General features: G+C 35.2%; 1 protein-coding gene across 2 annotated transcripts; it reads left to right on the forward strand.

Annotated features, from left to right (window-relative positions):
* The first annotated feature begins 5009 nt into the window (after positions 1–5009).
* Positions 5010–12661, forward strand: LOC108971148 (cathepsin L1). 2 transcript variants are annotated; one of them, XM_018937015.1, is made up of 3 exons: positions 5010–5268; positions 9181–9547; positions 11827–12661. In XM_018937015.1, the coding sequence occupies exons 2-3, from the start codon at positions 9210–9212 to the stop codon at positions 12536–12538; spliced, it is 1050 nt and encodes a 349-aa protein (XP_018792560.1). In that variant the 5' UTR covers positions 5010–5268; positions 9181–9209; the 3' UTR covers positions 12539–12661. The 2 variants fall into 2 exon arrangements, with proteins under 2 accessions (XP_018792560.1, XP_018792561.1); XM_018937016.1 differs by having other exon boundaries at positions 5010–5250.
* The last annotated feature ends 108 nt before the right edge of the window (positions 12662–12769 follow it).

Consider the following 12769-nt stretch of genomic DNA (forward strand, 5'->3'; position numbering starts at 1 on the left):
TCAAAAACTATCACTTTCTGTAATAAAATAATAATATAAACGGTTTTTAATTGCTTTTGCCCGCCATAAAAGTTATTTATGTTCGACATTTGTTTTTTTTTCTTTCGGCAACCAATTATCATATTCATCGTTTTATTAACAAAATGCAATAAGAAAACAAATGGAAACATATAAATATCAACTTAAACGAAGRCGAATTTCACGACTCTAATCCAAAGCAACGAATGTTCAAAGAAASATAAACGAATGTTTTAATTCAATGAAATTCATTTGGTATGATTAATTCAATAGTAAACTAGGTGCTGTCCACCAAACATGCTGCTGCTGTTGTCGACCTTTAGCCGCCGGTCATTCAATATTTTGACCATTTAATAAATTAACATAAAACAGATATGTATAAGAAATATACGTAAGAGTATGCCTACTTGTGCATATTTGCAGACACATTTATATTTCTCAGTGAGTGTGTATGTAAGGTTTTATAACTGTTATATCATACAATAAACCTTGCTGGAAACACCTCATAAATAAGGGTTCGCATAAAAGTTAGTCCAATAAATATGTAACAGCGGAGAATGGAAACTTTATGTTAGAGAACCACATACAGTTTATTAAAGCCATTTATTGGATAAAGTAGAAATTAAAATTTACAACCTGGTTAGAAAATCACATTTCTTATTGACTAGTACATTGGTGTTAAATGTCAGCACAATTCAAGCTGAAAGCGAAAAAACCAAAACAAAATATATGGTAAACTTTTTCTGAAAATTAATATAAATACCCCACTAAACGCTGAAAAAAGATTAAAAGCTATTTTTTATTTCATCTACCAATTATTTCCATTACGATTAATAGTGGTACAAGTATATCTCACTGGCATCGTTGGAATATCGGAAGGATCAGTGAAAACCAGTTTAAAATATCATTTGGGTTTAAGAAAAGGTTGCTTCCACTTGGTTCCAAAATCACTAAACTTTTTCGAAAACAACATGGGGAAAATGTCTGTTAAACAATGCTTTCTGACTACCCGGATGCCATAAAAAGTATTATTACTGGCGATGAGTCTTGAATCTGTGCTTACGACCCGAAAACATATGATTCATCGGCCGAATATAGTGGCAAAGGTGAGACGAAGCCGAAAAAAACACTTCAGAGCAGGTCAAAAATCAAGCGTACTCCAAATCCACTACGAATTCCTTCCGACTGGCTTAACTGTCAACAAGGAACACTATTTGAGTGTTATGCGTCGACACCTCTTGGTTTTTGCGCCACGATAATACACCGTCGCATACTGTATTGATTCTTCGTTAGGTTTTCACCAAATTTTCAACCAATATCGTGCCGCAACCATTGTATTAAACTGATTGATTACTTTGAGGTGAACGACATACATTTTGAAGAACGAATTAAAAATTTTAAAATTATAAATAAAGTCTTACTATCTTTTGACTAAAGCAGCTTAAGACTTCCGGTCTTTAATAAGTAGATAGCCTACGAACATCCATTTGAAGGCGAGCTAAAGTGAGAAGGCGAAACAAGGCTGGGTTTGGGACCCGCCACTTAAAAAACACCAGCTTTGCTGTTGTTAACTCGGCTATAATCGCTAATAAAGAAGAAGAAGTCGTATGTAATATAGTTTTCCCCGATTTTCTTCTTAACGGTTTAATAAAGGGGTTACATGGATTTACCGGTTTGAAAAAATAGTTTTTTTATTGTCTTATTAAAACACCTCTAGAATATTATTCTAAATTTTCAAGTTCATCCGAGTAATAATTTCGTAAATCTAGCCTTGAGAATTTCGGCGCTCGAGGCTAAGTGCGCCGTGTTTAAGTCGAAACTGTGTTTTTGAAGTCGTTTGGCAAGATTTCTAGGGAATTTTGAAATCAGTATTCATGAAATTTTACACAGGTCTTTGAGGTATAATTCTTAAAGACTTGAACGAAGGACTTTTTTCGATTAAAACTATTGGTACAAAAGATGTTGCGACATTTTCACTGAAATTTTCATATTTCTGTAGAATATATTTTTCTAAAAAAATTCAGAATTTGTTTGGTAGTAGTGTATGTTTGTAACAATAAAAAATTCTAATAAAATACTTATTTTTAATATAAAAAAAGAAATTATTGAAAAAAGGTTGTTTTTTACACAGGGAAACCCATGTAAGCCCTTAAAGGCAGGCAACTGGAAAAAATAACAAAATAATCGGTAAAATTTTTTTTAAATAGATAAAAATCGGTAAAATATTAGTAATAAAAAAGATGATATATAGATGTCAGATCTGGCCGATTCCGACAAATTGGARTGTAATTAATTTCGGATATCTCAAAAACTGGAAAAGATATTTTCCTAAAAAAAAACAATTCCTAAAAATTAAACTTCACCTAAAAATTGCTGGTTCGATAACACACAGTTTTAGATCCATATTCTTTAGGGTAAAGCTGTACAGAATGATGAGTAGTACATTTCCCTCATATGCGGTTTTTCAGAAAAAAAAAAACACCCGCTCTATTTTGTACTGGTCCAAAAACAGAAATATGAAATAAAAATTCAGCGCCGTTCACTTTGAACAGCCGGTACATTTTTTAAAATAAATATTCACAGATTTCTATTGAAATGGTGATTTTTACAGATACTAGGAATAAAATTGATTCAAATTGCATCAAAATATTTCAATGGGCATTAAGATAAAACTACAACAAAGTCAATAAAAAGATTAATAATGTTTATAACTCAATCATGCATTAATACAATGAGTAAGCAAGTGAACTCACTTAAAATTTTTACTTTCGCTTTAATTTTTTTTCCAAGCATTGTAGCTTAAAATTGGTTCAGTAATGATGCCGGGAGCCTAATATACACTGAATTATGTATAGGGTGTGCCAAAAGTATTATTTAGAGCAGCTCGGTCGAAATAAAGTTTTTCTGAAAAATAATGCTTTTTTTATATACATATAGAAATTTGGCATTTATTATTGTATTGGAAGAAATTGTGCAGATCGAACGTATATATGTAGCTGCTGTACACTATCCAGTCTTTGTATAGACAACTTTTTTCTTTGATAAGATATCTTGACGAAATTTGGCATATATTATTGTCTGAGGCAACGCTACAAACTCCCTTTAATTGTTCAGATCCGMCCATCAAAGCATATAGCTGACATACAAACTGTTAGGAATAAATAAATGATCTTGCTACCTGCTTAGGTAACTGTAATTCATCTCCAACTTTCCGTCGGATGCAAGCCATTGGCTGTTCAACAAATAACAACAACATATTTTGAACGACATTCCCGCAATTGATCTGGAGTGATATACGAACTCGTTTGAAATCACCAAACCATCSATAAAGCTTCATTGTCAAAAATTGAATTCAGTTCATCGATATACCGTTGCTGAGTTAATCTATGTAGAAACTTGTAAAAAAAATAATTGCACGCAAATGTTCGCTATTTATTTCCATTTCTTGGTATATTTTAAGTTACTGTAAACAACACACTCAATTTTGTTTTTTCATCGAGAAGAATGTTTAAAGTTACTGTAAACAACACACTCAATTTTGTTTTTTCATCGAGAAGAATATTTTAAGTTACTGTAAACAACACACTCAATTTTGTTTTTTCATCGAGAAGAATGTTTAAAGGTACTGTAAAAAACACATCTATTCCATTTTTTGTTCGAGAAGAATATTTTAAGTTRCTGTAAAYAACACAAATAGCACTRGTCTGTCAAAATTTTCTGAATATGCATACCATTAAAATAGTCAAACTTTACGATAAAATTGCAACTCTGCAGATTGCAACACTGGTGTTGCCAAATACCGAAAAAAGGCAACCTACTATACTATATATAATATGGGAAAGTAGTAGATAAGTAAGATTTCTCTCATTTTCGAAGTCAAGTTTCAAAATTTAATATTCTTGTTTCCGTATTTCAAAATTCAGGGAGAATTTCATGACATTTCMTTGATTGAAAGWGAAGTTATTGCGTTTTAAGTGTCAGTTTGTTTGTGTTATCGGCAGCGAAAATGAGCTTCGAACAAAGAACCAACATTAAATTTTGTTTTAAAATTGGTAAAACTTTTACCGAAACGTTTCAATTGATGAAACAAGTTTATAGCGGTGATTGTCTATCCCATAGCAGAATACACGAGTAGTTTCAATGTTTTCAAAGTAGACGTGAGGACATAAATGACGATCAACATGTGGGCTAATCAAAATCCGTGATCACCGGAAATGCCAACGAAACTGTGCGTGGATTCATCAAAAATCAGCCAAAAGAATGATTGAAATCCATGGAAATGGAGTTGAATATCTCCAAAACATTTTAACCGTTAACCACTTCCCGTATTCACCTGATATGGCACTGTGCGACTTCCACCTTTTCGGAAAAATGCATTTGCCCATGAAAGAAAAGCGTTATGCAGACGGGGAGTCATTCAAAAGGATTGCACTGGCATACTGGCGGCCATACCGGTAAAACGAGCTAAAACACTCGTTCGACATGCTTTTGGACCATGAACAAAACTATGCATAATTCTCTGTAGCAACAGGTAGCAAGAGTACAAAAAGAAGCCTAAAAAATTGTGATTAATTTTAATTATCTCRTACAAAATTTAAATTTKCTTATGAATTTTTTGACTTATTCACTGAACGTACATATATTTTGTGCTGTTCTATATTTGGACTAAAATTAATTAAATACAGTTAATAGAAAACGTAAGCGTTTGAGTCATGAGATGCAACGTATCCGTTGGGAAACCCTTTACCTGCACACATACGTAAGCACACTTAACAGAAATGTTTTAAGCAGGCTTGCAGAGACATGCCAACATATATACTACATATGTATGTACATATGTATCCGTTCATAAATGAATGTAAATATTTTCGTGCGGGGCAATCCAACACGCGCCGGCTTACCGACCAAATCGAAGATTGAATCAAACTGTGGTGTCGTTATAAAAATATTTTCAAACTTTAAAATCGGTTTATTTCACCTTCAGCGCTGGATGCTGACGGACGGTACAACGGTTTGGCGCGCAACTGTGTGGAGTTRTTAGAAAATAATAAAAACAAATGCATTCGCSCTAGTGAATAGCTTGCCACTGAAATTGAATAATCGCTGTTGAGGGACTTTTTTTTCGCGAAATCGGAAATTYGTTACGATTTGCATGTTTTAACTGTATTGCCGGAAGTGTAACGAAATCGAAGCGAACGCAACGAACGTCGAAGCAAAATTAGTTAAGCCGCTGTAAGAGTGTTTGTGCAGGTGCGAAATAGCAAATATGAAACATAAATTAAATAAAACGAATGTGTTAATGTCGACTTTGCAAAGTCATTTGTGAAGAGTGGGTGCTTTTAAACTTTTTTATTTAAAAAGTGATGAGTATACAAATAATTGATCCTGCATTTCTTATGGAAAAATGTGGTTTGAAAAGAAATAGAAATTACTGAGTTCATTAAGAGGAATAAGGCGCCATAAAACGAAACTTTACGATTATGGATCCCAGATGGGTTTTTTTATTGTTTAACATGCAAAATAACAACAAAATAATTTTTAAAAGATTGTAAGAAACAACGCATTTGTGTTGTGCCAGCAGTGTCTATTAAAAATTAACATTTTATTACTATAAAASACAATAAGCATACATTTGGAAACTTTCAATAATGTAGACATCATCCACGTTATCAACTTMTAAGGAGTCAAAGTTATATTTTCGAAAACAGTAAAATTTTTATATTTCAAAAATTCTCGCAAGGTTATGAAATCTTGAAACTCTATGTAAGGATAAACGCAAAACGATTTGCGCCACAAAAAATAATTACGTAATTCGATATTCAAATGCAAATGTTCCGACTTTGAAAGCTAACTTCGAAAAATGTAATGTTGACCACAAAATTATTGGCTCCTTAGAAATTTAATTTAGAAATTCGAAATTCGAATTCAAATATTTCGATTTCGAAAACTAACTTCGAAAAACTACATTTGTGTAAGTTGACACCAAAATGATTTGCGTTATGAAAATTTAACTTCGAAAGTTGAAAGCAAATATTTCGATTTTGAGAGCTAACTTCAAAATACTACCCAAAATGATTTGCGCTAYAAAAATTCAGTTCCGAAATTCGAAATTCTAAGGCAAATATTTCGATTTTGAAAGYTAACTTCGAAAAAATACATTTGTGTAATGTTGACTCTAAATGATTTTCGGCACAAAAATTCAATTTTGAAATTTGATTTTTCGATTTCGAATRCTAACTTCGAAAAACTACATTTRTGTTAGGTTGACTCCAAACGATTTTAGGCATACAAAWTCAATTTCGAAATTTTWTTTATTTATTTTTTTATTAGCTGTTTTCTGATGTTTCTTTCGGCCCRAAATTATCAATACCCGCATTGCGGCTATGCACAAGTTCAGCCGGCWATTTTGACCGCTAGCAAATCACTTTACAAGCCAAAATTACATAAAACTCCAATTAGTTGCTTGATTTCGACCCGCCATACCTCATCGATATGCTCACCCAAGTGTAAGCGGAGTTCAGTTATGAAGTTGACAGACAACTGTATAAAACATATGTATGTACAGTTGATTTATGTTTTGTTTATTGCTTTTGCGGTATTGATGTCTTAGATGAGTTTTATTATTGTTGCTTTTGTTGGTTAACTCAAAATGATTATGCATAAAAATTTCACCTTTCTACGATTTTATAATTAGTGATCGCACAAAAAATTGACCGTATAAGCAGCAATTTGACGGTTGTTGTAACGCAGGAAATGATGACACAAGTGGCACAAATAATAACTGTAGGTCTGTATGTTTTATGTAGGAGGGAGTGAAGATGCTTGAAAATGCCACCTTTTTCTCTTTCATTAACACAACACGATTCTGTTGGCTATATTAAAAAAATATTATAAATATTATTAATTTGAATGTTTGCACATGTGTTTGGCATTACTGACTTCCTTTCACTTTTCAAAGTGCTCTTTAATCTATAATGCGTGACGCTTGATTGCTACAGAAGGCGTTTTGGTGCTTCAAAATGGTACGGAAATGCCGCTTTTGTTCTTTGAGTGGTTTTTTAAATTTGTGCGTCGGTCATTAAAAACTTTAAAATATTTTGAATATTTGTGAATTACTTAAGGTTGGTGTAGGTAGCGTGGTTTTCTCTTCCGCATAATATAATGAGGCAAAGTCACTTGTGGCATATCCATTCCGAATTCATTTTCAATATCAATGATGTCTAACTCCAATATTAGTTGACTAATCGGTTAACCCAGCCTACCTACTAATATAACACATGCTTTTGGCAAAATTAGTTATWTTATTCAAAATAGTTCTCTTCAAGGGTCATTTACTGATTATAATGACCCTCTAACTTTTAGTTACCATTTTTGTGGTACGATTTGTCTTTTGCCTYAGTTTCGGTAATCAYCCATTTATGCGATGAAAATTTCTTATCAGCGAGCGTAGCTTTGAGATCTGAGAACAGCAAATATTCGCTGAAGAATATGTATGGTGGCTGCCGAAACAATTCGCAACTAAATTCATGGATTTTAACCATCGTTTTCACTGACTTGTGACAASGTGATTTTTCACCCAAAAACACTATGCTGCCATTTTTTGCCGATTTCGTCCTTCAGACGRTCCAATAACGCTATCTAATATTCACTGTTGACGTTATCTTCTCTTTCAAGGTAGTCAATAAAAATTATTCCACGCACATGCCAAAATACAGCTGCCATAACCTTGCCCGCTGACTTTTGCGTTTTCCCACACTTTCGAGCAGGTTCTTGGTGTGCAGTCCAGTCGGATGACTGTCGTTTGAATTTCGGATTGAAATGATAGATCCATGCCTCTTCCACCATCACATATTAATGCAAAACTCGGGTATATTACCCTTGAATAACTCCAAACACTCCTAAAAATCGTCAACTCAAATCAGTCTCTCAAGCGTTGGGGATCTCTTTATCGTCTTTGTGGCGAATTTTGCGAAAGTTTTTGCCCTAAATCTTTAGAAGATTAAATTGGTGCAAGAACTGAAGCCGCTTGACCACCAGAATCCTCGTATATTCGTGAATTGGGCTGAGCAAAAACTTGAAAATGATCCGAATTTTCATCRAAAAATTATTTTCAGCGATCAATATGCGTTATTGGTCAGGCAGCAACTCACACGTACTCCATGAGTCTATATGGTCCGCGGCGTCATTCCGCCGTACTTCTTCCGTGATGATCAAGATCAGCAAGTTACTGTGAAWGGGAATCGCTATGGCTCAATGATAACCGAATAGTTTTGACCCAAATAGAATGATGACTTGGACAATATGTGGTTTCAACAGGACCGTGCCGCAAGCAATGCCACAATCGATTTATTAAAAAGCAAGTTTGGAGAACGGGTTATTGCACGAAATGGCGCAGTAAATTGACCGCCTCGGTCGTGCGATTTAACACCGTTAGACTATTTCTTGTGAGGCTACGTCAAGTCTATGGTCTATGTCCACAAGGCAGCGACGATTGATGAAGTTCGTACGTGAAATTGTAGTAGTATCGACCGATTTATGCTTGAAACCGTCGTAAATTGGCTTCAGCGTCTGGACTTCTGCAAGCGTGCTCGTGGTGGCCATGCAAAGAAATCGAGTGCCATACATAATGGGATCGAACGTATTTTCAAAGGAATAAAGAATTTCATTGATATCCTAAACCATTTTTTTTTGTAGTCTCTTATTGAATAACCTGAAATCAAGTTCTTGAATAAAAAATATTTTATTTCAAAAGATATTTTAACAAAGGTTGGCATAAATTATTGTTCAAGACAAAGCAATAATATCCGCAGAAATAGTTTATACTTATTTGTCYTCCAATGTATAAAATACCATACTAACTTACAGATCCGTGACATTGTCAATATTAATTTTTATATCTTCTCCTCGTTGCTTTAGCTTTGTTTGTTTTCCTTATTACCGGAAACTTTACAACTAACTTCTAGTTTACAAGCTTACATAAATATGTACAAATACAACATTGTGCATTAGTAAGCTTAGCACTTCCACGCTTCAAGTATATTTCTTTGTTCATGCAGACAATTTAGCAGCGTTAATATATTTAGCTTACAACTGATTTTATGGCACATTATTTTTACGAGCGTAAATTATTGATMTTTTTTAATTAAAATTTCCATCTTACAGCTTTTTACAGAAATACCTGACACAAAAAAATGTTGACCACACRTTTATTACCTCATCTATTGCCGGCAATATTGTATTGCCTTGTCATTTGGTTAACGCCCACATTGGCACAGCAAACATTCAACAAACTGTGTGATGTAGAAAATTTTAACGATTATTTGTCACAAACCGGAAAAGTGTATAATGACGACAGAGAACGCCAATATCGGGAATCGATATTTATTGCAAAAAAATCGGTTGTGGATTTGACAAATAAATATGCTGCTTCCGGATTGAGCTCGTTCCGTTTAGCCATTAACCCTTTGGCGGATTTGACACGTCGGGAAGTTGGCAGATTGACCGGATCGAGAATTACATTTACTGGAGAGTAAGTAAAAAAGAAATATTATTTAAATAACTATCAAATAAACAAAGTTAAMCAAAATTGTTCTTCGAACTCCGGGTGTGTTATAGATTTGGTTAGCTTAGGTTAGATGGCTGATCGAAGATYGCACGTGAACTGCTATATGTAGTTTTTTTTGAAACCCTAGGAAAGAAGAACTCTTCTGTTCGTACTTATAAATAAGCAAAACGCTTAGTAGCCAATATATATTTGCAAAGGCGTTTAATTTCAACTCACGCGAGTKCGGTGGTAAGGCTGAAGTTATGCGCTCCCAAGTGTTTAAGTCTTGACCTCCCAAGCGCGGGACAGTCCAGATCGAAGTGTTGAGTTGTTTCCACCTCATACGGCTTCTGGCAAGAGTCCCAACAAGGAAGAGGTTACTGAGGGCAAAGAGATCACTACATMTCCTGCCAATCATTGGCCAAAAGGCTTTTGTGACAGCGCATGTACCGATGGTGTCCAAGCGCTGACCAAGTTACCGCGAAGCCAATAAMAAACTGAAAAAGTCTCAATGGCGAAAACCACGTACCGTGAATGCCTCTTGAAATCAATAAAAATGGTTATATTTGATTCTATGAAGAGGTATATGGGTTTCATAATTTAACAGATAAAAAAATAAGATTTTTGTCATGTCCGAAAGCGGTAACTAACCAATTGAGGATTCTGCACCTTAAACTAATCAGAAAACTGCATAGGTTTTCTACTTTCCAGCTCGTTTATCTAGATGGTAAGATACATGATGTTTTAGCCTTCAACTCACAAAGTCAAGAGAATTCTACTTCAACTTCGATAGCTAGCCTTCGGAGGTTTTTAAACTTTCGTAGTGGTTGCTTATTTGGCAATATAACCCATGGCCTACAAACAGCGAAATGTGAACTTTGCTTCGGGCGAATAGCTCACTAAACCCCTTTAAATTTCCTTCGGGTTAGAAGCATCTTGCCACTGGGCATGAGCTTGTATTTGAAGACTTAACGATCTAAACAGGTTTARATCGCAACGTAAACGGATATCTCTCCGACCTTTCTCGCTTCCTCGCGGCACGGAGCTTAATACCCTCTCCTATTAAATCCACAGCGACCATATTCACAACTGGACAAAGGAGTACAGTCTTGATCTTAATATTGCAGTCGATTCTGATAATAACCCTAAAATCTTAGGTGTGACTTTCGCCAGTCTGTGCTCCTTCACTCCTCATACGACTGCGATTTTCGCCAAGGTACAGAGTCGCAACAAAATCCTCAAGTCAATAGCCGGCAGCACATGGGGAAATGACAAAGAAACCTTGTTGGCAACAWGCAAGGCAATTGGCCGGCCATTACTTAACCACGCCGAAACAATATGATCGCCTGGATGAAGTGAAACGAAGACGAGAAAGATGTAAACTTGTCAGACTAAACGGGGGTACCTCTTGYATCTCCGATCGAAAATATACGTTCTTGCTGCGGTTCTTTCGCCGAAATCATCCATTTCGTGGGCTTAGCCCGGATGATGTTGATGCTAAATTATCTAATCCTTCATAAATTCCCTGTGATTCCGAAAGTTTTATTATGAACTAACTCGATACRCTAATRTCGTGGCTAGACTAATCTCAAAGGYCYGCAAGAYGAGCTAAAGGCCAGTAACGCTGCTCTGATATCTCTCTTTAGATGGGACTGCACACTGGAGGACTAGATTTAATTCTACCTTAGTGATCTGGAAGTCTGAAACGGTACTTTCCGACATTTCTTAATCATAGATTTCTCAACCAACCTTCTTAGTTAATATTTACTCGTTCCACCTTTATAATGAGAGCTTCGCCGTTTACAAGGCAATCAAACGATAGCTTCGTTCCTTCATTTTTTTCCATCAGTTGTTTGAAAAATGTTATACTTAGTAGCAGAAGAGAACCTCCTATTCACTCATTATTAACTCGAGCAGATATATTAACTTAGTCTGACTTAATGATTTCCAATATTCATTGACTAATTTCGAAAACGTAATGATGAGTAATACGTTTRTCGTAACGGTATTCGAGCTTCGACTATACAAATATCTATGTGTATTTATTTTGCGGTGGTTTTTTCTGCTCCTCCTCTYCTTTATTGGCGTRGASACCGCTTATGCGGTTTTAGACGAGTTTTTCTATTCACCGTTTATTAAATCAAGGCTGAACTTCTAGATTTTCACAATTCAAATTAGTTARACAGAAACCGCAATAACTTAACATAAAATACTAGATTACTGAAATAAAGATCAGCTTAACTTTTATCAACATTTAATTGCAGGGAAATCACCTCTAAGCACACAAACTTCGTCACTGCCAAGGCGAATCTACAAAATCTGCCTGACTCATTTGATTGGCGCGAAAAAGGTGGTGTYACACCGCCCGGTTTTCAGGGTTTCGACTGTGGCTCATGTTGGTCCTTCGCCACAGCTGCTGCACTTGAGGGACATCTCTTTCGGCGCACCGGCATACTTGTACCGCTCTCACAACAAAATCTCGTCGATTGTGCGGATGAGTATGGTAATATGGGTTGTGATGGCGGTTTTCAGGAGTATGGCTTCGAATATATACGCGATCACGGCATCTCGATAGCAAACAATTACCCATACACACAAATGGAGAATGCRCAGTGTCATCGCAACGATACGGGTAAGGGTGTACAAATACGTGACTATGCGCGCATTAAACCTGGTGATGAGGAAAAAATGAAAGAGGTCATTGCAACGCTCGGTCCATTAGCGTGCTCCATCAACGGTTCGCCCATATCTTTTGAGCAATACATGGGCGGTATATATGATGATAATGAATGCAATCAAGAAGAGGTGAATCACTCCGTTGTAGTGGTCGGTTATGGCACCGAAAATGGTCGMGACTATTGGATTATTAAGAATTCGTATTCGGAGAATTGGGGCGAAGGCGGTTTTATGCGCATGTTGCGAAATGCGAATAGTTTTTGCGGCATTGCGAGCGAGTGCAGTTATCCGATATTGTAGAAGTAGTTAAGGAAAAAAAAAAAACCAAAAAAAAAAAAACTAAAATATTTGAGGAGGCATGGCACTATTTATAAGAAAATTAGTATTATATTGTTTAATGCAATGAAATGAGTTCTAGCAAAATTTTAATCTAAGTTTAGTAAAAAATATTGTAATGTGTACCATATACTGTTATTTATTTTACTTTTAAATAAAACAAGATTATTTTAATATTTTTGAAATATTTTTTGT

The sequence above is a fragment of the Bactrocera latifrons genome, unplaced genomic scaffold (assembly GCF_001853355.1).
Source record: "Bactrocera latifrons isolate USDA-ARS-PBARC rearing strain unplaced genomic scaffold, ASM185335v1 scaffold_328, whole genome shotgun sequence".
NCBI lineage: Eukaryota > Metazoa > Arthropoda > Insecta > Diptera > Tephritidae > Bactrocera > Bactrocera latifrons.